The sequence below is a fragment of the Pelobates fuscus genome, chromosome 2 (assembly GCF_036172605.1).
Source record: "Pelobates fuscus isolate aPelFus1 chromosome 2, aPelFus1.pri, whole genome shotgun sequence".
NCBI classification, from domain to species: Eukaryota; Metazoa; Chordata; class Amphibia; order Anura; family Pelobatidae; genus Pelobates; species Pelobates fuscus.
The window spans coordinates 178,551,917-178,578,060 of NC_086318.1; the positions used below are offsets into that span (position 1 = coordinate 178,551,917).

At 38.1% G+C, this 26,144-nt stretch overlaps 1 protein-coding gene across 2 annotated transcripts in view; it reads left to right on the forward strand.

The window, feature by feature from the left end:
* The first annotated feature begins 878 nt into the window (after window positions 1-878).
* The window catches only part of OGFRL1 (opioid growth factor receptor like 1), a 71,774-nt gene continuing 46,508 nt past the window's right edge, over window positions 879-26,144 (forward strand). For both annotated transcript variants that reach the window (XM_063441132.1, XM_063441133.1), the window contains exon 1: window positions 879-1,333. In XM_063441132.1, the coding sequence (XP_063297202.1) occupies window positions 1,073-1,333 (261 nt within the window). In that variant the 5' untranslated portion in view covers window positions 879-1,072. The remainder of the gene's footprint in view (window positions 1,334-26,144) is intronic.

The window sequence follows — 26,144 nt, forward strand, 5'->3', positions numbered from 1 at the left end:
TAATACTTTGTGGGAAGATTAGAGAGTTTCATGCTGACAAGGCACTTTCTATACTCAAATCGCCTACTAAACATGCTTAACAGTCAAAATGAGATTGCTAGTCAAGCCAAATAGAAAACTTAACATATTTTACACAATGAAATTCAGTGTGAAACGTTGAATCACCTGCCTGTACGGGATTATGCAATAAACTACAAGGAGAATTTTCATTATTAGGACTAGTGCTGCCTTTCATATGTTGTTTCTATCTGTGACCTGGATAAGCACCTGGCCAAAACGTAAATATTAATATTGTGTGTGTGTGTGTGTGTGTCTGTGTGTGTCTGTGTGTGTATATATATATTTATAATGTTTTACTTTTTTTGCACAGCATGCAGTAAACTAATTAGTAAAGGACTAATTTCAACAATGAGTCAATTCTGAATATAAATTTAGCCTGACATCTACTACTCTGCCGTGAGCAGTCTTCAATCAAAACATTTAAACATTTAAATTTAGAAAGAAATGTCATATTAACTGTCCCTAATTGGTACACACTTGAATTGTCCTCTAAGTGCTTGTACTTAATACTTAGAATCACACGAACGTTGATTAATGTTCAATGATTCATAAAACATATTCTTATTATTTTTAGAACAATAATATGTTTCTGCCTTGTTAGCAGCAGGACGTGCAGATAAGTACATGTTAGAAGAAACAAAACTAAATTAAAAACGGAACACTGTAAAACAATGCAAATACAACTGTTGCAAGAAAAAAGAAGGGTGGGGAGTACTACTTCTCTATCTTGATTAGAATTTCCAGTGTAAATCCCCAGTCAAGGCTTAAAGCCCCTCCTCTCATCAGTGTGTGATTAATAGAGGAGGGGATTACCTCACTACACTCTCCCAGGCAAGCTCAGCACCATCAGCACTCTGGAGGCCAATCTGCAGCCTGGGGCTCAGCTGCCACTGCAGTGTGACATGAGAGTCCCCGTCCCTGAGCCCAGGCAGCTGCATTGCTAGCAGCCCAGAGCCCAGCCTGGCCAGCCCACAGCTCCCTGCCACTGACACCCGCAGCAAGAGCCGTGCCAATGGGCAACCTCCTCAACGGGGTCAGCTTCAAGGAGCCCACCACAGTTGAGGACTGCGATTCCACCTGGGAGACGGACTCCGGGGGGGAGGAAGAGGAGGAAGCCGAGCACGGAGAGCGAGCAGACGGCAAGCAGGAGGAGAAGGCGGAGAGCGGCGGTGCGGATAGTGCAGCTGAGGAGGGCACCGGGGAGCTGTCCGGCGGGGCAGACGGGAAAGCTGGCCAAACGAGAGAGGGTACAGCGAGCCCATTGGCAGAGCAGGTACAGCACTCAGTGTGTGTGCCACATGGCACAGGCTGCCCGAAACACCTTGCTAAAGCTCTTGGTGACATGGGGGGGGGCTTGTCCTGGCTGGTCTGCTCCCACTAGGACATGGGAGATACATGTTGTAACATGCTGAGTGGTAACCTGTCATTATTAGTGGAATAGAGCATCATTCTATAATGGAACACTCAGGGGCATTGGTTAAATCCAAAATAGTGATGTACTGCATGGGAAAGGATATTGGGGTAAAATAAGTAGCACTACAAATATCTATCCATCCATTTATCTATCTATATTTCTCTCTGTATCTATCTATCTATCTATCTATCTCTCTGTATCTGTCTGTCTATCTCTATGCTTGCACAGTTATAAATGAACTGCTAGTTATATAGTTTTCACAGACAGGAATTGAGTTCCTCAGACCTGGGTTTAGTTTCTTTGTTGTTTAGAATAAAAGCTGGATGTCAGTGCTTTATCTCAATGCATTACATGATGGTTATAGGGTGAAATACTGCTCACGTTTATTTATTTACATTGCTCATGTAATCCATTGCCAGAATTTCAAGGCTATTGGCATTGCTGTAGATACATTCTCTTAGTTTAGGAGAAATAAACAGCGTTTAATAAATGTAGCTTGGTTATAGTTACTCGAACTCTGCCTATGACTTGGGCTGGTTTTCGGACTCTGTGTAGATGATTCTGGTAAATTGCATCACATGCGGAACTACCCGGTATATCTAATCAAGTCCTTACTCATTGACTTCATATGGCTACATGCAAACTTTATTCATTCATCTTATGAGGGAATCTGAGGCTATAAATGCCATAAACTCAAAAGTGTGATTGTCAGTTAAATGTTTGTTCTGGGGTCACTTTCTGACACAGCTGCTCATTTTGTATGCATTGTGATAAATGCTTACTGATTGGAAATTAAAACAAGAAGCCACCATTACTTTAAGTAGATCACTCATTGAGTACTATAATAGCCACTCCCAAGAATGTTAAAAAAAAAAATAATCCTATATTTTTCCTTTCTTTTTGCATTTTAGGTTTATAGAAATTCTACCAAAGATTTTATTTAGAATTCTGCTTTAAATTCATGTAAATGTATTGTTTTTTGGTATACTGAAAATACTTACAAACCTATAATACTATATGCTGTTTGAAAAACAAACAACAATAAATATGATTTGTGTTATGTTTGGTGACATAACATAATGGTGCTGGATGACAAAAAACAACAACAATTTGCGTATTTATTGACAGTAAATGATTGCAAGTTTAAATGGTGATTTTGAATTTGCAAATGTATGCCAAATACCAAAGTTTGGGGTTTAGCCAAGTTGAATAATTTTTCAATACAGCTGTTTTTGACAAATTTGACAAAATTAGTATACTGTTTATAGTTTACGTTCTTATTCTTTTTTTATATTATTATTATTATTATTATTATTATTATTATTATTATTATTATTATTATTAATATTTATAAAGCGTCAACAAATTTGGCAGCACTTTACAATATATATGTGCCTCAAATCAGACAGATTGTAATTGTGTCTCTTTTCTGTTAAAGATATTCCTAATGCCCTTTCAAAACTGAGACATTCTGTTGAATCATGTGGCCTTTCACAACATTACATAATGGAACTTGTATCAGAAAAGAACAAACATATATTAAATTACAAAGCAGTAGAACCAAGTATGAGGATTGTAGAGACATATTAAATACAATGGCATAGAACTTCCTAAAAATTGTAATCACCAGTGGAAAAATAATCAGCTTTGTTATTATGAAAGGGGTATAAATTTAATGTTTGTGTATTTTTTTTCTGCATATTGCATATTATTGTTTGCAAAGTTTTGTTGCAGTGGTACTCTTGAAAAGTTAAAGGCTATGCATAACAAAGTAATATAATTGAAGGAAAAAAGTCCATCAAGTTCTACTTTTGAGAGAAATTGTAAGGAATTCAAAACAGACAATTTGGAAAAATATTCCCAAAGGTAGTTATGCTTTCTTTTCTGCTGTATGGTCCATAATTTTAAATTAATAGTAACTGCAGCACCGGATGCTGACCAACAATCCAGACTGGATCGAATAAATTGCAAAATCAGTTTATTCCTCCCAAACAACAATTAAAAAAAAAAAAAAAAGTCAAGCAGTGCACAAAAGGGGACACAAAGAAACAGAGGTGCTAACGCGTTTCATGCCGACAAGGCTCTTTCTTTATCGGCCCGAAACATATAAGAGTCTCTCTCTGTGACCCAATTTGTTAACTATTTAGCCCTTTTTTATTTTAATGGTTGATCAAATAAATTGAATTTGCCATTTATTTGATTGAGTTCAAATATCTGTTCTTCGGTTAGGACTCAGTGCTGCAGTTACTATTGGTTTTCAGTGGGGGGTGGGTAGAACTACTTTTTAAAATATTGTGAACAATGTCCAGATTTTACAGTACAAATTCCCCTCTACACTACTGAACGGTTTTGCACAATTCGAACAAGAGCATTCGGACTAAATATTGTATAACTGACTTAATTTTAACTGGTTTTATCCAGTTTACCTAATCTTCTATTGACTTGACTCCAGGATTATTAACATACTAAAATCACTTAATTGTACAGCGTTGATCATTGCATTGCAGAAAGAATGTCTGCAACCACCTATGGTTGTTTCTGAAGATTCACCTTTCTAAAGGTTACATTTATTCTGTTTATTGATATTCCAGCCATGGTATGGTTTGGATTATAAATAATAAACCTTTTAAATGGCAGTGTTGAAGCAAGAAAGGTTGTAATAAATAATGCAAATGTTATATCAAAGTTGCAGTGCTATTTAAAATCCTGCTAAACATTGACTAATGACCATTAGTGATGTCCCGAACAGTTCGCCAGGAACCGTTCGCCAGCGAACATAGCGTGTTCGCAGTCGCGAAAACGCGCAATGTTCGGTCCGCCCCCTATTCGTCATCATTGAGTAAACATTGACCCTGTACCTCACAGTCAGCAGACACATTCCAGCCAATCAGCAGCAGACCCTCCCTCCCAGACCCTCCCACCTCCATGACGAATAGGGGGCGGACCGAACATCGCTAGTGTTCGCGACCGCAAACACGCTATGTTCGCCAGCGAACGGTTCCCGGCGAACTGTTCGGGACATCACTAATGATCATGATCGTTTTTTAGTTTGCTAAATATTCAAAGCAATTCTTGGCAATTCTTAGATTTTTTGCTGGGGCAAAATTACTCATTGATCAACTTGAATGAGATCTGAATTGGTGCTCAACTGAGCCCATCCACAGAATTCCACAAACACTGCCTTAACATGGGGCAGACTAGGGATTGGATTCTCTTTGCAGAGGAAGGGTTTACTTATACTGAATTGTAATTTTCACATAGATGTCAATGGAGGAATTGCTATTATTAGTAAGCACTGTTAAGAGAATCCAGCCCATTGTGTTGTCATAAGTCTGTGAAAACATTTCAATGATGGACTTTATGGAGGTATGGATTTTATGGAGGTGTAGGGATTATTGTGCAGATATGGAAAAACTTCTGTCATACAAGATTGTGGGAGTTAGCTTCCTCTTGGTTAATAGGAATACTGTGTAAATGGACACTATAGGCACCCAGACATCTCATTGAAGTGGTCTGGGTGCAATGTCCCAGTCCCCCTTAGTCTTGCAATATAAATCATCAATATAAATCATTGCAATTCTAGTGAAACTGCAATAATTGCATTGCGGTACTAGGACTTCCTTCAGTGACTGTCAATCAGACAGCCACTAGAGGCACTTCCTGCTTGCTAGGTGACTTTTGCTTGCCTAACTGACGATGGACGGCCTAACGCTCTGCATGAGGACATCCAGCATAAGTTAAATCTCCATAGGAAAGCATTGCAGTAATGCTTTTCTACAGGGAGGGCCTAATGTGCTCACGGCACTCGCTGCATGTGCGCATTTGTCCCCGACCCCCTGTCTGAAGACGTCCAAGGACACAGACTATTGACCCAGTGCTAAGGGAGCTCAACGCTGCAATCAGGTTAGTACAGAAAGGGTTTATTGACCCTTTCTGAGCCGGGAGGTGAGGGGGGGTGTGAGGGAGGGGATCCAGAGAGAAGTATAGTGTAAATTTTACAGCTTTGTATTCCTTACTCTATAGAATCCGTATTCCCTTCCAATGCTGTGCATAGGTGAGGGAATGGGGTGTAGGATAGTAACCAGTCTTTCCTTGGTAGATATTAACATTTTTCTTGCAACACTCTCAACACTTTCTACCACCCCACCTGGGAGCTGAGGCTAGGCTCATGGCTGCCCAGGAAAGCGCTCTGTGTGGGCATATCCACTGGAGAGAGAGAGAGACATGTGCCAGCAGGGTATCTCTGGAACTGTGAGTCGGTCTCACAGCTGCAGAGGAAGTCCGTGCCGACCAATGGGAGTAGGTGCGCCCATTCAAATTGGGTTCGAGACAATCTCCTGGTTGGTCGGCGTGAGAGAGCGTTGTTTGGTCGCTGCGTAGCGCAGATGACCAATCAGAGAAGCAGTGCCCGTTCAAATGGGGTTTTGCTCCCCTTCTCCTGATTGGGCGGTGAAACCCCCCCTCCTTCCCGAGCACCTATTGGTGCAACCGGGTTTCACGTCCTTTCTTCTGATTGGGCAGTGAAACCCCTCTCCTCCCCAAGCACTGATTGGTGCAGCCGAGTTCTGCACCCTTTCTTCGGATAGGAAACTCCTTTCCTTCCCTGAATACTGACTGGCGCGATTTGGTTTGCGCCCTTTCAGCTGATTGGTTGTTGCTTGGTTTATTCGCTGGACTAAACCAAGCAACACCATGGAACTTATTTCAGGGAAGTACAGAGCCTCGAGCCCCAGACTTTCAACGCTGATATCTCGGGCTCTGTACATCCGATCGCCCAGCTTTTTGCAGGAATCCCAGATGGGACCCGGAGCACCGAACCTCAATGTGTACCCCCCCCCCCCGAATGTAATGTGTTTTCATGTGTATCCCTGTGTACTGTTGGTATCTCCCAGGGTGAGATGGCTATCTGTAACCCAGCCCCCTCCTGCCTGGGACTAAGGGAAGTGTATTGTGTTGAATGGAGACCCCCTGCATAAAAGAAACCTGTTTTTAAAAAAAGTTGTTTTTTTCACAATATTTTAACCTCCAAATCTGTGTGTTGTCCTGTTATTGAAGGGAAGGAAGTCTGCTGTTCCAGCTTGCAGGGGATGCAATGGGGGAAAGTCATAGTAAGGATTAAGAGCTTCCAGGGCTGAGTGTCGTCTCCGCCTGAGAGCACATAGAGCTAAGTCCCCTAACCATGTAAGAGTTCCTGATCGGCTGAAGGAAGGGGACTAGCGGGAGCAACCGGTCAGGTTATCGAGGCGTCCCATTACAATTATATTTCAGAGCCCAGCAGAAAAGAGATCCTATCAGCTCTGTTAATTAACTCCTCACTTGGAGTACACGGGCCATAATGATGGGCGTCGTCTGGTTAAATGAGGGGATGGACCCAAAGTTAATTAAATAAAGAACACATTTACTTTCTTATTTAAACTTTTTACTACTGAGACTGTTTGCAGTTGTGTGCTTAGTGTATAACTGACTGAGTGAAAATCTTTTAAAATGGAATAAGGAATGCAAACATTGGCTAAGCATTTTTTAAAGTGGCTTTGTCACCTTAACCCCTTTTTTATTATTATTTGATCTATATATTCACGTTTTTCTTTCTTTTTATGAAGTTAGAAATTAGGAAAAGTTGGGACGTTTTGTTATGTATAATTATTGAGTTGGCAAAACATGAAATGGCGTAACTTTAGTTAAACTCCACTTTCTTTGTCTAGTCTGTCCGAGATACTCACCTCCTCACAGTGTCCTTTCTTGATGTGATGTCATTGAGCTATGAACAATACAATACACAGCCTCTAATAAAAAAAAAGTTTAAATTTTTACAGCACAGTTTGTACTCTAATCACACACAGGAGGCTGCTACGGGCCCTCATATATATATATATATATATATATATATATATATATATATATATATATATATATATTATTAATAGTTTTTGGGGTGATTTGTTTCACATTTTTTTCATATTTCCACTCATAATAATTTATACACATCTAGTGCAATTAAATAAATAAGAACTCAAAATAGATTCATATACCAGTTCTGATTGTTAAATGCCTGATATGTCTTGGATCTAAATGAATGTTTGGTAGTTAACTTTGAGCTTATACACACTCCCACACTAATGCTAAACCAACCATACCCCTTACCCAATTTTTAAACTAACTCTACCAGTATATGTACCCTAAACTTACCCTTAGACTTAAACCTACGCTATCCTTAACCTTAAAACAACATTAACTGAAAACTAGCATTATCCCTTACCTTTGTCTAACGCTAACTGTAACCCTATAGATAACCTTACCCTAACACTAAATCTAGCTCTAATCATACCCCTAAATCTAACCTTAATTCTACTCTAACCACACCATTAACAGTAGCCCCAATGAAACCCTGTGCTAAAATAAATTCTGATATCACAAGATGGTTTTCCTAGTTAAAACAATAGATAGCCATCTACTGGCTGTTTTCATGAAAGGCGAACTTCCAGGGTACACCTGTGGGTCCCTGGTGTGAGCGAGATTTAACCCTGTTCACAACAAAACTGCAGAGTGTTCCATGCCGTCCTAAAGGTATTAAAGCCCACTTTGTTTTGCAGTGAATTTTGTCTTAATGACTCTAATAAAGTTAAACTGTTTGTTTTTTGAATGCCTGTGGGGGTCCTCCATTCTTTCTTCCCCTGTGTGTTTTAGAGAACATTATGTGGCTAATTTCTATATGCTTTTATTGTGGACAGCAAGTGGTGGAGAAGAGATGAGCTGTCCTTAGGAATGAAAGCTTCTCCACACTTGCCAGTGCAACAATTAATGTGAGGAGAAATAAATTAACTTTATTGAGAAAGACACCAGTTTGGTAAGCCACTGTTCCAGACGAACACAGGTGCAAGTAATCTTAAGCTGACTGTATCACTGTTGCGGACCCGACAATACCACAGTCTATCGGGAAAGTTCCCAGTGACCCATGGTTCTGATAGGCTGACATTGAGGCCAACCACCAACCACCTGCTGCCCAGAGGCAGTAGCCTAGGTGTCTCTGAAGGGAATCTGGCCCAGAGCAAATACCTTCACTCATTGAGGGTAGAAAACTGGGATGGGAGAATAATATACTAGTAAATTAGGTTTATTCACTAGACTTGAATTGTAGCAAAGTATTATCCAGATTACACATTTGAGGCTAAAATAACTGATTTTGAAATTTCTCTTAACTTATTTATAGTCATAACTTCCCTATTTCATCCTACATTTTGCAATTCAGATAGAAATTGGTACAAATAGACAGTGTTGTAAATGGAAATGTCCTTGAGAGGCCTGAGTAATGACTGTGCTAGATATTAAAGGAAAATGAAGGAAACCACAAAAGAGACAATAGTGACCCCCTTGCAAGATCCAACACTGGAACTCAGAATTTCACTTTAAGTAGTATAATGCTCCAAGGCAACTGAACTGCACTTAAAGGACCACTATAGTGCCAGGAAAACATACTCGTTTTCCTGGCACTATAGTGCCCTGAGGGTGCCCCCACCCTCAGGGCCCCCCTCCCGCCGGGCTCTGGGATGAGGAAAGGGTTAAAACTTACCTTTATTCCAGCGCCGGGCGGGGAGCTCTCCTCCTCCTCTCCGCCTCCGATCCTCCCATTCGGCTGAATGTGCACGTGCGGCAAGAGCTGCGCGCGCATTCAGCCGGTCTCATAGGAAAGCATTATCAATGCTTTCCTATGGACGCTTGCGTGCTCTCACTGTGATTTTCACAGTGAGAATCACGCAAGCGCCTCTAGCGGCTGTCAGTGACACAGCCACTAGAGGATTTGGAGGCTGGATTACCCATTTATAAACATAGCAGTTTCTCTGAAACTGTTATGTTTATAAAAAAAATGGGTTAACCCTAGCTGGACCTGGCACCCAGACCACTTCATTAAGCTGAAGTGGTCTGGGTGACTAGAGTGGTCCTTTAATCAAGCTTTCCCATAGACTTGTGAACTATGACCATCAGCTTATTCACCAATAGGTCCTCTTCTATATTAGCCTTCACCACTTGCAATGTAGTAACCTGAACCTTTAACCAACCACACAAAACATGTTTTGTTAAGAATATTTGAATCATGATTTACTTCTATAATTTCAGGATTCTTGGAAACAAATTAAGCTCCTTTCATTGTACATCTGGGAGGCTTCCATACTGTGGACAAGCATGAAAACATCCGTTATCAGAACAGCATTGGGAGCACTTTCAAGAGAACTCCCAATGCGATGCACATGCTTATGAACAATGGTACACCCGGTGATCACTGTTCATTGAGTGAACCAGTGATGTCACAGGTAACACACTAAGGCTAAGGACAGCTTTTGTATATGAAGCCCTAAAATACTACTTCAAGAGTGTTTTTTTTTTTTTTTTTTAAATCCTTTATTCTGGGCACCGAATGCCAACAGGTCCAGTGAAGCAAATCATAAATTCTTTCATCCCTGGAGAAAGAAATGTGGTTTACTGCTACTTTAACCTTTCAAATAACAGTTAAAAATAGAGAGTGCCATGCACAATATAGTGATTTCAGCACTTAAGAGATTATGTGAAGTGTTCAAGGATAAGTGCGAACAGTTAAACTCTCACAGCAATTTTTCAGATTTAACGGATAAGTGGCATGCTTTCTGTTATGCTTTAACATGTAACAGTCATTCCATATCTACTTTTTAGAAAAGTAAACTAAGCTTTGTAGAAACTAAGCCTCCTGACCATAGGGCTATGTATACTATTCTTTTTACAAATTTGTTTTCTGAAGTGACTTATAATATTTGTTATTGTGATTGCAAGCTACATGTTTAAGTAAATACTTGTAGATTAAAATCTTCTATGACCTTTATGAAGATCATCGGTTACCAAATACTGAACATCTAATTATAGACTCATGGACATTATTCCCGAGTTGTCTCTGCCCTGCGAACGTTTTTCACTGAGTGTTAGGACTTTGCTGGATATTGCCACAAAAACATTAGGTAGGTTGATTGAATAGGTTCACACCAATTTTGACAATCCATTTCTATATGGACCTCTAAATGCAAAAAAAGGGATTGCCGTGTCAAAATACAAGTGCTGATCTCCAAATTCTTAGAGTTAGAAGTATTGTTTATAATGTCATAATGTGCTGTAGCCTAATTGACTATAGAAATTCATTTACATGAGTTCCCAATGAACAGTTCTTTTGTGCATATTGCTTTCAGAGGAAGTTGGTAACCTGATTGTGACTGTAGCAGCAAGCATAGCTTTATTATTCTCAACACCATTAAAGGATTACTCCTCCAGTTGTTTGAGCTTGTGTGGCTTACTATTTTGTTACTGAGCCATTATTGCTCCTGTGTGTTCAGACTTGGCAATAATAAAATTTACAGAGTTATTCATTAAAGTGAGACTTGCAGGGAATTAAAGGTAAATTCAATTGTAAAGGGACACTACACTGCCCAAATACAAAAAAAACTAAATCAATATTTAATAGAAATATATATGTAATAGAAACCCCAAATTAAAATGCATGTATTTAATTATGCATTTTTTTCTTTGTGAGTATACCTAAAAACAGCTGACAAAAGCTGCAGATCTCTTTTCTACTGCCTTAGCAAGCCCTCCCCTTCTAACCCTGCCCAGACTTTTTGTAGCTGTCCAATCACAGACTTTGCAATGCAGCTCAGTGACAAGTCTTTGCAAGTCAGGTGCTCTGGGCAATTGCTGACCTATTGCAGCTCTACTGAGCTAACCAAACCAGGAAATAACAGGACCGGTTGTCTGACTCACAGCCAAGGAGTGTAACAAAGTTATTTAATAAAAGTGCACATTTCTATTGAAATGTATACTTTTAAATATGATTCACTGTTTGCACTTACAGGGTTATTACTAAAGTGAGAATTATAAGTGAATTTCAAATCTAAAGCCAGAGCAGCTGAATAGAAAGCATAACTGACTGATTTTTCCTGTTTGGCTATACTCACCTAAAATGTGAATTTTTTTTTCTGAATTCACCTTGAATTCTAACTTTAGCGAATAACCCTGATACAGCGTTTCAGCAAGCTAAAGTGCTGTAGGGGTCTGGAGTATCCTTTTAGTGAATAAGCCTGTTACTATTTGTCAGGGAGATAGCCCGCTGAGGCCTGACAAGGGAGCATGGAGGCGGCCCGCTGACGGAGAATGCAGTCATCAAGGAGGGGAGCATAAAGGCAGGCCACTGTGGGTGAATATGGGCAGGGAGGGAGATGTTATCTTCCTGCTCTCCTTGCTCTGCTCCCTCGCTTACCCTGCAGTGATGCCGAAGGCCGGGATATGACCTGGGATATCACTCTGGTCAAACAGCGCTTCAGCTCTCCCAAAGATAGAGAGGCTGGTTGGACATAAATTGAAATAATATTAAAAAATAATGTGAGCGTCTGAGAAAATGTGTGCGTGTGTCAGGTATCAGTGTGTGTGTCTGTCAGTGAATGTGAGTGTGTGTCTGTCAGTGAGTACGTGTGTGTCAAATCAGGGAGTGAGTGTTTGTGTCTTTCTGTCAGTCAATGAGTGTGAGTATGTGTTTCTGTCGGCTAGTGTCTGTTTAGGTGATTGGCCCCCATCCGATTGCATAGGACAGGTGTGTTTACTCGCCCTTTTTCACAGGCCCTGTCGTGGCTGGCTTCATCTCTAATCTTGATGATCTAAGCCATGCCAATGCTTTTCCATAGCAAAGCATTGGGAGGCTATTGCGCATGTGTGAATCATAATTTCCTTATAGAGATGCATTGAATCACAGTGCCTCTCTATAGGGAACATTCAGCACCTCCATGCAGAGCAACTAGGAATCACGTCTAGTTGGCTGTCTGAGTGACTGTCACTAAAAGTGTTTTAGGTAGCAATGTCTTGTTTACATTGAAAAGCTTGCAGATACAGGATATAGACACCACTACATTAAGCTGTAATGGTACTGGTGACTACAGTGTCCCTTTAAGAATTATATTTTTTTCATTGAAAATTAGGCTTTGTTTTTAAAAAAAACTGTCTACTAACTTTTTAAGATGGCTCCTAGATTCCAAGTAATTTGTCAAGACCTGCCTAACACCTTAGTGTTCCTTTAAAGGTTTTCTATGCCAGCAGTCTGCTCTAATCAGCTGTTTTCCATAGCGCTCATTGCTGATGTCGCAAGATGCATTTTCCTCAAACTATAAATCAGCACCAGTAACATAATGCTCATCCATTTCTGTCTTTCATTTAACTTTGTATCACTACTTTACCATATATATACACGTCTCTTATATATTTATTTATGTGAATACCAATAATAATAATCATAATAATAATTTATGGGTCACCAGCTCTCAGCTTGTTAAATGATATATTATAGCAGACATTTGGCTCTTTTTGAACTATGTCATAATTTTAAACAAAACTAAAGCAATTTAAATGTATGTAATATATTTAAATGTATGTAGTATATTGAAAATATGCAATATCTAGGAGGGGTAAAAAAAATAAAAATGCAGTATTTTCTTTTTGATGGAATGTATGCTTTATGGAAGATTTTGAGGATGAAAAGATCCAATCTCAGCCTTATGGTACCTGTATGGAAATTAAACTCTGGGTTCCATAAATCCATAGATTTACATTAAAAGATATAGAAAACTATTTTTTATTCCTTAATGGTAAAGATTTTGTTCCTCGCTGTGTTTTATCACATCAAAGCAATCATGCATGTAAGGGCACAATATATAAATCTAACAAAGTGATGTTATGTTAGAAATGTGTACTAATAAATGTATGTTTCTTTGCTTCTATCTATTCCTCTGACTATGACCAAACATAAAACTACATAAATTGTGTGAGTAAAACGTTTACCTGATCCATAAATTTTACACATAAAAAGGGATTTTAAGTCTAAAAATCACTGCTGCCATTGACATGAATCACTATTGCTGTATTATATGATGTTAGTATATCTGTTCAATATTTCAGTGGCACTGTGATTTATATATATATTATGTATAACATGTAGTGGTTATTTGCTATATATAGCATGTACTGATTTGCACATAACAACATGACAATGCATACATTTTAGATATTTGTTATTAAGTGTTCTTGCATAGCAAGACCACTTAATGTTATCTCACATATATATTATTATTATTATTATTATTATTAAGTGTTCTTGCATAGCAAGACCACTTAATGTTATCTCACATATATATTATTATTATTATTCTTATTATTCTTATTATAGCCAAATTTGCCACCCTAACTCCTCCCACAGTTTTTACACTACATAGACAAAAATATACCAAAACGTGCAGATTGTTCCCGATCGGATTGCTATTACTTTGTGGAACGTTTCGCCGAATGGTTCACGGAATATCGTCGTTCTTCTGGCGAGATTTGTCCCATAGGAATGAATGGCAAAGCTAGAGTGGGAGCTGTCAAAAGCTGAAAAATCAGGACATGATTTCTAAACTGCCACCACTCCCTCATTTTCAGGCCCACCTACACAAATCTTATATCAAAACGTTCAGCTATCCCTGCTGCCACTAAAAATGTCCACAGCTAAGCCATAGTCCTGATAGTTTTCACAATATGACCATTTGTTTGCAACTCACGCCTTCCATTGACATTCATTGAAACTCCACTCTGCAAAGCTCACATTTGAAGGGCAATTTCTAAACTGCGACTGTGCCTTCATTGTTAATATCTCAGAGACATACTATACATCAAAATGTAGGTCTGGGTCTTGTGATTCTCACAATATAAAGCTCTTCACTATAGGATTTATAGTTTTTAAAATACGACCGTTTGAAGATGGCAACCGCCAAAATACTCTGACCTGTGCAAGGCTGCAGCAGCAAGTGATGTCATAGACAAAGCCTTTTACACCTGCTAATTTTTTATAACTGTATGTTTTAATGTAACTGTGAAGCACTTTGGGCAACAACATTGCAATTAAATGTGCTATATAAATAAATACTAACAGTTACTCCGCCCACTCTAGTTGTAGACTACTGATGGAGGCAAGAACACTTCACACAATTTCCCCAGAAATTGTAGCTTTTCTAGTTATTAAGTGTTCTTGCATAGCAAGACCACTTAATGTTATCTCACATATTTATTATTATTATTATTATTCTTATTATAGCCAAATTTGCCACCCTAACTCCTCCCACAGTTTTTACACTACATAGACAAAAATTTACCAAAACGTGCAGATTGTTCCCGATTGCGTTGCTATTACTTTGTGGAATGTTTCGCTGAATGGTTCTCGGAATATCGTCATTCTTGTGGCGAAATTTGTCCCATAGGAATGAATGGCAAAGCTAGAGTGGGAGCTGGCAAAAGCTGAAAAATCAGGACATGATTTCTAAACTGCCACTACTCCCTCATTTTCAAGCCCACCTACACAAATCTTATATCAAAACGTTCAGCTATCCCTGCTGCCACTAAAAATGTCCACGGCTAAGCCATAGTCCTGATTGTTTTCACAATATGACCATTTGTTTGCAACTCACGCAGTCCATTGACATTCATTGAAACGCCACTCTGCAAAGCTCACATTTGAAGGGCAATTTCTAAACTGCGACTGTGCCTTCCTTGTTAATATCTCAGAGACATACTATACATCAAAATGTAGGTCTGGGCCTTGTGATTCTCACAATATAAAGCTCTTCACTGTAGGATTTATAGTTTTTAAAATACGACCGTTTGAAGATGGCAACCGCCAAAATACTCTGACCTGTGCAAGGCTGCAGCAGCAAGTGATGTCATAGACAAAACCTTTTACACCTGCTAATTTTTTATAACTGTATGTTTTAATGTAACTGTGAAGCACTTTGGGCAACAACATTGCAATTAAATGTGCTATATAAATAAATACTAACAGTTACTCCGCCCACTCTAGTTGTAGACTACTGATGGAGGCAAGAACACTTCACACAATTTCCCCAGAAATTGTAGCTTTTCTAGTTATTATTATTATTCTTATTATAGCCAAATTTGCCACCCTAACTCCTCCCACAGTTTTTACACTACATAGCCGAAAATTTACCAAAACGTGCAGATTGTTCCCGATCGGATTGCTATTACTTTGTGGAACGTTTCACCGAATGGTTCACGGAATATCGTCGTTCTTCTGGCGAAATTTGTCCCATAGGAATGAATGGCAAAGCTAGAGTGGGAGCTGTCAAAAGCTGAAAAATCAGGACATGATTTCTAAACTGCCACCACTCCCTCATTTTCAGGCCCACCTACACAAATCTTATATCAAAACGTTCAGCTATCCCTGCTGCCACTAAAAATGTCCACAGCTAAGCCATAGTCCTGATAGTTTTCACAATATGACCATTTGTTTGCAACTCACGCCTTCCATTGACATTCATTGAAACTCCACTCTGCAAAGCTCACATTTGAAGGGCAATTTCTAAACTGCGACTGTGCCTTCATTGTTAATATCTCAGAGACATACTATGCATCAAAATGTAGGTCTGGGTCTTGTGATTCTCACAATATAAAGCTCTTCACTGTAGGATTTATAGTTTTTAAAATACGACCGTTTGAAGATGGCAACCGCCAAAATACTCTGACCTGTGCAAGGCTGCAGCAGCAAGTGATGTCATAGACAAAGCCTTTTACACCTGCTAATTTTTTATAACTGTATGTTTTAATGTAACTGTGAAGCACTTTGGGCAACAACATTGCAATTAAATGTGCTATATAAATAAATACTAACAGTTACTCCGCCCACTCTAGTTGTAGACTACTGATGGAGGCAAGAACACTTCACACAATTTCCCCAGAAATTGTAGCTTTTCTAGTTATTATTATTCTTATTATAGCCAAATTTGCCACCCTAACTCCTCCCACAGTTTTTACACTACATAGACAAAAATTTACCAAAACGTGCAGATTGTTCCCGATCGCGTTGCTATTACTTTGTGGAATGTTTCGCTGAATGGTTCTCGGAATATCGTCATTCTTGTGGCGAAATTTGTCCCATAGGAATGAATGGCAAAGCTAGAGTGGGAGCTGGCAAAAGCTGAAAAATCAGGACATGATTTCTAAACTGCCACTACTCCCTCATTTTCAAGCCCACCTACACAAATCTTATATCAAAACGTTCAGCTATCCCTGCTGCCACTAAAAATGTCCACGGCTAAGCCATAGTCCTGATTGTTTTCACAATATGACCATTTGTTTGCAACTCACGCAGTCCATTGACATTCATTGAAACGCCACTCTGCAAAGCTCACATTTGAAGGGCAATTTCTAAACTGCGACTGTGCCTTCCTTGTTAATATCTCAGAGACATACTATACATCAAAATGTAGGTCTGGGCCTTGTGATTCTCACAATATAAAGCTCTTCACTGTAGGATTTATAGTTTTTAAAATACGACCGTTTGAAGATGGCAACCGCCAAAATACTCTGACCTGTGCAAGGCTGCAGCAGCAAGTGATGTCATAGACAAAACCTTTTACACCTGCTAATTTTTTATAACTGTATGTTTTAATGTAACTGTGAAGCACTTTGGGCAACAACATTGCAATTAAATGTGCTATATAAATAAATAATAACAGTTACTCCGCCCACTCCAGTTGTAGACTACTGGTGGAGGCAAGAACACTTCACAATTTCCCCAGAAATTGTAGCTTTTCTAGTTCAAAATGTTATTCTCTAATTATTTTTCAGATTAAACAATGTTTATGGTAAGCAGCATGAAAACTTTGCATCATTATAAATATTATGTTGTAGAGCAGAATTATAAAAGTACTGGCATTTTAAACCCCTTTATATTTTCATTTAGCCCTTCCGATACCTATCCCCAAATATAGAAGTATAGCTATGTCCCAGGCATATCTCTCTATGAAATCAAAAGAAGTACAGTATTACCAGTGGAACACACATATGCTCAAATAAACCAAGAAATTCTCATACACCTTTAGTGAGTACCCTTCGCCCTCACAACCAACAGAATATACATACAATATAAGGTGGAGTATCTTCTTGTTTAAAGTGAATTTAAAGTAACCTAGAGATGAAACAAAAAAAGACACATAATGGTGCAATATTGTCTAAATCTCCTATGAATATCAGGGAAGTATGTGGAAATAAACTCACAAAGCAGGAGCCTATAGTGTGAGGCTCAATCTTCCAGCGTTGTGGGATTTAGGTTCCCACTCCCTTCTTTATACTGCCTGGAGGTGATGAATAAGGTGCTGTCCTCTAATTTGTCAAGACCTGCCTAACACCTTAGTGTTCCTTTAAAGGTTTTCTATGCCAGCAGTCTGCTCTAATCAGCTGTTTTCCATAGCGCTCATTGCTGATGTCGCAAGATGCATTTTCCTCAAACTATAAATCAGCACCAGTAACATAATGCTCATCCATTTCTGTCTTTCATTTAACTTTGTATCACTACTTTACCATATATATACACGTCTCTTATATATTTATTTATGTGAATACCAATAATAATAATCATAATAATAATTTATGGGTCACCAGCTCTCAGCTTGTTAAATGATATATTATAGCAGACATTTGGCTCTTTTTGAACTATGTCATAATTTTAAACAAAACTAAAGCAATTTAAATGTATGTAATATATTTAAATGTATGTAGTATATTGAAAATATGCAATATCTAGGAGGGGTAAAAAAAATAAAAATGCAGTATTTTCTTTTTGATGGAATGTATGCTTTATGGAAGATTTTGAGGATGAAAAGATCCAATCTCAGCCTTATGGTACCTGTATGGAAATTAAACTCTGGGTTCCATAAATCCATAGATTTACATTAAAAGATATAGAAAACTATTTTTTATTCCTTAATGGTAAAGATTTTGTTCCTCGCTGTGTTTTATCACATCAAAGCAATCATGCATGTAAGGGCACAATATATAAATCTAACAAAGTGATGTTATGTTAGAAATGTGTACTAATAAATGTATGTTTCTTTGCTTCTATCTATTCCTCTGACTATGACCAAACATAAAACTACATAAATTGTGTGAGTAAAACGTTTACCTGATCCATAAATTTTACACATAAAAAGGGATTTTAAGTCTAAAAATCACTGCTGCCATTGACATGAATCACTATTGCTGTATTATATGATGTTAGTATATCTGTTCAATATTTCAGTGGCACTGTGATTTATATATATATTATGTATAACATGTAGTGGTTATTTGCTATATATAGCATGTACTGATTTGCACATAACAACATGACAATGCATACATTTTAGATATTTGTTATTAAGTGTTCTTGCATAGCAAGACCACTTAATGTTATCTCACATATATATTATTATTATTATTATTATTATTAAGTGTTCTTGCATAGCAAGACCACTTAATGTTATCTCACATATATATTATTATTATTATTCTTATTATTCTTATTATAGCCAAATTTGCCACCCTAACTCCTCCCACAGTTTTTACACTACATAGACAAAAATATACCAAAACGTGCAGATTGTTCCCGATCGGATTGCTATTACTTTGTGGAACGTTTCGCCGAATGGTTCACGGAATATCGTCGTTCTTCTGGCGAGATTTGTCCCATAGGAATGAATGGCAAAGCTAGAGTGGGAGCTGTCAAAAGCTGAAAAATCAGGACATGATTTCTAAACTGCCACCACTCCCTCATTTTCAGGCCCACCTACACAAATCTTATATCAAAACGTTCAGCTATCCCTGCTGCCACTAAAAATGTCCACAGCTAAGCCATAGTCCTGATAGTTTTCACAATATGACCATTTGTTTGCAACTCACGCCTTCCATTGACATTCATTGAAACTCCACTCTGCAAAGCTCACATTTGAAGGGCAATTTCTAAACTGCGACTGTGCCTTCATTGTTAATATCTCAGAGACATACTATACATCAAAATGTAGGTCTGGGTCTTGTGATTCTCACAATATAAAGCTCTTCACTATAGGATTTATAGTTTTTAAAATACGACCGTTTGAAGATGGCAACCGCCAAAATACTCTGACCTGTGCAAGGCTGCAGCAGCAAGTGATGTCATAGACAAAGCCTTTTACACCTGCTAATTTTTTATAACTGTATGTTTTAATGTAACTGTGAAGCACTTTGGGCAACAACATTGCAATTAAATGTGCTATATAAATAAATACTAACAGTTACTCCGCCCACTCTAGTTGTAGACTACTGATGGAGGCAAGAACACTTCACACAATTTCCCCAGAAATTGTAGCTTTTCTAGTTATTAAGTGTTCTTGCATAGCAAGACCACTTAATGTTATCTCACATATTTATTATTATTATTATTATTCTTATTATAGCCAAATTTGCCACCCTAACTCCTCCCACAGTTTTTACACTACATAGACAAAAATTTACCAAAACGTGCAGATTGTTCCCGATTGCGTTGCTATTACTTTGTGGAATGTTTCGCTGAATGGTTCTCGGAATATCGTCATTCTTGTGGCGAAATTTGTCCCATAGGAATGAATGGCAAAGCTAGAGTGGGAGCTGGCAAAAGCTGAAAAATCAGGACATGATTTCTAAACTGCCACTACTCCCTCATTTTCAAGCCCACCTACACAAATCTTATATCAAAACGTTCAGCTATCCCTGCTGCCACTAAAAATGTCCACGGCTAAGCCATAGTCCTGATTGTTTTCACAATATGACCATTTGTTTGCAACTCACGCAGTCCATTGACATTCATTGAAACGCCACTCTGCAAAGCTCACATTTGAAGGGCAATTTCTAAACTGCGACTGTGCCTTCCTTGTTAATATCTCAGAGACATACTATACATCAAAATGTAGGTCTGGGCCTTGTGATTCTCACAATATAAAGCTCTTCACTGTAGGATTTATAGTTTTTAAAATACGACCGTTTGAAGATGGCAACCGCCAAAATACTCTGACCTGTGCAAGGCTGCAGCAGCAAGTGATGTCATAGACAAAACCTTTTACACCTGCTAATTTTTTATAACTGTATGTTTTAATGTAACTGTGAAGCACTTTGGGCAACAACATTGCAATTAAATGTGCTATATAAATAAATACTAACAGTTACTCCGCCCACTCTAGTTGTAGACTACTGATGGAGGCAAGAACACTTCACACAATTTCCCCAGAAATTGTAGCTTTTCTAGTTATTATTATTATTCTTATTATAGCCAAATTTGCCACCCTAACTCCTCCCACAGTTTTTACACTACATAGCCGAAAATTTACCAAAACGTGCAGATTGTTCCCGATCGGATTGCTATTACTTTGTGGAACGTTTCACCGAATGGTTCACGGAATATCGTCGTTCTTCTGGCGAAATTTGTCCCATAGGAATGAATGGCAAAGCTAGAGTGGGAGCTGTCAAAAGCTGAAAAATCAGGACATGATTTCTAAACTGCCACCACTCCCTCATTTTCAGGCCCACCTACACAAATCTTATATCAAAACGTTCAGCTATCCCTGCTGCCACTAAAAATGTCCACAGCTAAGCCATAGTCCTGATAGTTTTCACAATATGACCATTTGTTTGCAACTCACGCCTTCCATTGACATTCATTGAAACTCCACTCTGCAAAGCTCACATTTGAAGGGCAATTTCTAAACTGCGACTGTGCCTTCATTGTTAATATCTCAGAGACATACTATGCATCAAAATGTAGGTCTGGGTCTTGTGATTCTCACAATATAAAGCTCTTCACTGTAGGATTTATAGTTTTTAAAATACGACCGTTTGAAGATGGCAACCGCCAAAATACTCTGACCTGTGCAAGGCTGCAGCAGCAAGTGATGTCATAGACAAAGCCTTTTACACCTGCTAATTTTTTATAACTGTATGTTTTAATGTAACTGTGAAGCACTTTGGGCAACAACATTGCAATTAAATGTGCTATATAAATAAATACTAACAGTTACTCCGCCCACTCTAGTTGTAGACTACTGATGGAGGCAAGAACACTTCACACAATTTCCCCAGAAATTGTAGCTTTTCTAGTTATTATTATTCTTATTATAGCCAAATTTGCCACCCTAACTCCTCCCACAGTTTTTACACTACATAGACAAAAATTTACCAAAACGTGCAGATTGTTCCCGATCGCGTTGCTATTACTTTGTGGAATGTTTCGCTGAATGGTTCTCGGAATATCGTCATTCTTGTGGCGAAATTTGTCCCATAGGAATGAATGGCAAAGCTAGAGTGGGAGCTGGCAAAAGCTGAAAAATCAGGACATGATTTCTAAACTGCCACTACTCCCTCATTTTCAAGCCCACCTACACAAATCTTATATCAAAACGTTCAGCTATCCCTGCTGCCACTAAAAATGTCCACGGCTAAGCCATAGTCCTGATTGTTTTCACAATATGACCATTTGTTTGCAACTCACGCAGTCCATTGACATTCATTGAAACGCCACTCTGCAAAGCTCACATTTGAAGGGCAATTTCTAAACTGCGACTGTGCCTTCCTTGTTAATATCTCAGAGACATACTATACATCAAAATGTAGGTCTGGGCCTTGTGATTCTCACAATATAAAGCTCTTCACTGTAGGATTTATAGTTTTTAAAATACGACCGTTTGAAGATGGCAACCGCCAAAATACTCTGACCTGTGCAAGGCTGCAGCAGCAAGTGATGTCATAGACAAAACCTTTTACACCTGCTAATTTTTTATAACTGTATGTTTTAATGTAACTGTGAAGCACTTTGGGCAACAACATTGCAATTAAATGTGCTATATAAATAAATAATAACAGTTACTCCGCCCACTCCAGTTGTAGACTACTGGTGGAGGCAAGAACACTTCACAATTTCCCCAGAAATTGTAGCTTTTCTAGTTCAAAATGTTATTCTCTAATTATTTTTCAGATTAAACAATGTTTATGGTAAGCAGCATGAAAACTTTGCATCATTATAAATATTATGTTGTAGAGCAGAATTATAAAAGTACTGGCATTTTAAACCCCTTTATATTTTCATTTAGCCCTTCCGATACCTATCCCCAAATATAGAAGTATAGCTATGTCCCAGGCATATCTCTCTATGAAATCAAAAGAAGTACAGTATTACCAGTGGAACACACATATGCTCAAATAAACCAAGAAATTCTCATACACCTTTAGTGAGTACCCTTCGCCCTCACAACCAACAGAATATACATACAATATAAGGTGGAGTATCTTCTTGTTTAAAGTGAATTTAAAGTAACCTAGAGATGAAACAAAAAAAGACACATAATGGTGCAATATTGTCTAAATCTCCTATGAATATCAGGGAAGTATGTGGAAATAAACTCACAAAGCAGGAGCCTATAGTGTGAGGCTCAATCTTCCAGCGTTGTGGGATTTAGGTTCCCACTCCCTTCTTTATACTGCCTGGAGGTGATGAATAAGGTGCTGTCCTCTAATTTGTCAAGACCTGCCTAACACCTTAGTGTTCCTTTAAAGGTTTTCTATGCCAGCAGTCTGCTCTAATCAGCTGTTTTCCATAGCGCTCATTGCTGATGTCGCAAGATGCATTTTCCTCAAACTATAAATCAGCACCAGTAACATAATGCTCATCCATTTCTGTCTTTCATTTAACTTTGTATCACTACTTTACCATATATATACACGTCTCTTATATATTTATTTATGTGAATACCAATAATAATAATCATAATAATAATTTATGGGTCACCAGCTCTCAGCTTGTTAAATGATATATTATAGCAGACATTTGGCTCTTTTTGAACTATGTCATAATTTTAAACAAAACTAAAGCAATTTAAATGTATGTAATATATTTAAATGTATGTAGTATATTGAAAATATGCAATATCTAGGAGGGGTAAAAAAAATAAAAATGCAGTATTTTCTTTTTGATGGAATGTATGCTTTATGGAAGATTTTGAGGATGAAAAGATCCAATCTCAGCCTTATGGTACCTGTATGGAAATTAAACTCTGGGTTCCATAAATCCATAGATTTACATTAAAAGATATAGAAAACTATTTTTTATTCCTTAATGGTAAAGATTTTGTTCCTCGCTGTGTTTTATCACATCAAAGCAATCATGCATGTAAGGGCACAATATATAAATCTAACAAAGTGATGTTATGTTAGAAATGTGTACTAATAAATGTATGTTTCTTTGCTTCTATCTATTCCTCTGACTATGACCAAACATAAAACTACATAAATTGTGTGAGTAAAACGTTTACCTGATCCATAAATTTTACACATAAAAAGGGATTTTAAGTCTAAAAATCACTGCTGCCATTGACATGAATCACTATTGCTGTATTATATGATGTTAGTATATCTGTTCAATATTTCAGTGGCACTGTGATTTATATATATATTATGTATAACATGTAGTGGTTATTTGCTATATATAGCATGTACTGATTTGCACATAACAACATGACAATGCATACATTTTAGATATTTGTTATTAAGTGTTCTTGCATAGCAAGACCACTTAATGTTATCTCACATATATATTATTATTATTATTATTATTATTAAGTGTTCTTGCATAGCAAGACCACTTAATGTTATCTCACATATATATTATTATTATTATTCTTATTATTCTTATTATAGCCAAATTTGCCACCCTAACTCCTCCCACAGTTTTTACACTACATAGACAAAAATATACCAAAACGTGCAGATTGTTCCCGATCGGATTGCTATTACTTTGTGGAACGTTTCGCCGAATGGTTCACGGAATATCGTCGTTCTTCTGGCGAGATTTGTCCCATAGGAATGAATGGCAAAGCTAGAGTGGGAGCTGTCAAAAGCTGAAAAATCAGGACATGATTTCTAAACTGCCACCACTCCCTCATTTTCAGGCCCACCTACACAAATCTTATATCAAAACGTTCAGCTATCCCTGCTGCCACTAAAAATGTCCACAGCTAAGCCATAGTCCTGATAGTTTTCACAATATGACCATTTGTTTGCAACTCACGCCTTCCATTGACATTCATTGAAACTCCACTCTGCAAAGCTCACATTTGAAGGGCAATTTCTAAACTGCGACTGTGCCTTCATTGTTAATATCTCAGAGACATACTATACATCAAAATGTAGGTCTGGGTCTTGTGATTCTCACAATATAAAGCTCTTCACTATAGGATTTATAGTTTTTAAAATACGACCGTTTGAAGATGGCAACCGCCAAAATACTCTGACCTGTGCAAGGCTGCAGCAGCAAGTGATGTCATAGACAAAGCCTTTTACACCTGCTAATTTTTTATAACTGTATGTTTTAATGTAACTGTGAAGCACTTTGGGCAACAACATTGCAATTAAATGTGCTATATAAATAAATACTAACAGTTACTCCGCCCACTCTAGTTGTAGACTACTGATGGAGGCAAGAACACTTCACACAATTTCCCCAGAAATTGTAGCTTTTCTAGTTATTAAGTGTTCTTGCATAGCAAGACCACTTAATGTTATCTCACATATTTATTATTATTATTCTTATTATAGCCAAATTTGCCACCCTAACTCCTCCCACAGTTTTTACACTACATAGACAAAAATTTACCAAAACGTGCAGATTGTTCCCGATTGCGTTGCTATTACTTTGTGGAATGTTTCGCTGAATGGTTCTCGGAATATCGTCATTCTTGTGGCGAAATTTGTCCCATAGGAATGAATGGCAAAGCTAGAGTGGGAGCTGGCAAAAGCTGAAAAATCAGGACATGATTTCTAAACTGCCACTACTCCCTCATTTTCAAGCCCACCTACACAAATCTTATATCAAAACGTTCAGCTATCCCTGCTGCCACTAAAAATGTCCACGGCTAAGCCATAGTCCTGATTGTTTTCACAATATGACCATTTGTTTGCAACTCACGCAGTCCATTGACATTCATTGAAACGCCACTCTGCAAAGCTCACATTTGAAGGGCAATTTCTAAACTGCGACTGTGCCTTCCTTGTTAATATCTCAGAGACATACTATACATCAAAATGTAGGTCTGGGCCTTGTGATTCTCACAATATAAAGCTCTTCACTGTAGGATTTATAGTTTTTAAAATACGACCGTTTGAAGATGGCAACCGCCAAAATACTCTGACCTGTGCAAGGCTGCAGCAGCAAGTGATGTCATAGACAAAACCTTTTACACCTGCTAATTTTTTATAACTGTATGTTTTAATGTAACTGTGAAGCACTTTGGGCAACAACATTGCAATTAAATGTGCTATATAAATAAATACTAACAGTTACTCCGCCCACTCTAGTTGTAGACTACTGATGGAGGCAAGAACACTTCACACAATTTCCCCAGAAATTGTAGCTTTTCTAGTTATTATTATTATTCTTATTATAGCCAAATTTGCCACCCTAACTCCTCCCACAGTTTTTACACTACATAGCCGAAAATTTACCAAAACGTGCAGATTGTTCCCGATCGGATTGCTATTACTTTGTGGAACGTTTCACCGAATGGTTCACGGAATATCGTCGTTCTTCTGGCGAAATTTGTCCCATAGGAATGAATGGCAAAGCTAGAGTGGGAGCTGTCAAAAGCTGAAAAATCAGGACATGATTTCTAAACTGCCACCACTCCCTCATTTTCAGGCCCACCTACACAAATCTTATATCAAAACGTTCAGCTATCCCTGCTGCCACTAAAAATGTCCACAGCTAAGCCATAGTCCTGATAGTTTTCACAATATGACCATTTGTTTGCAACTC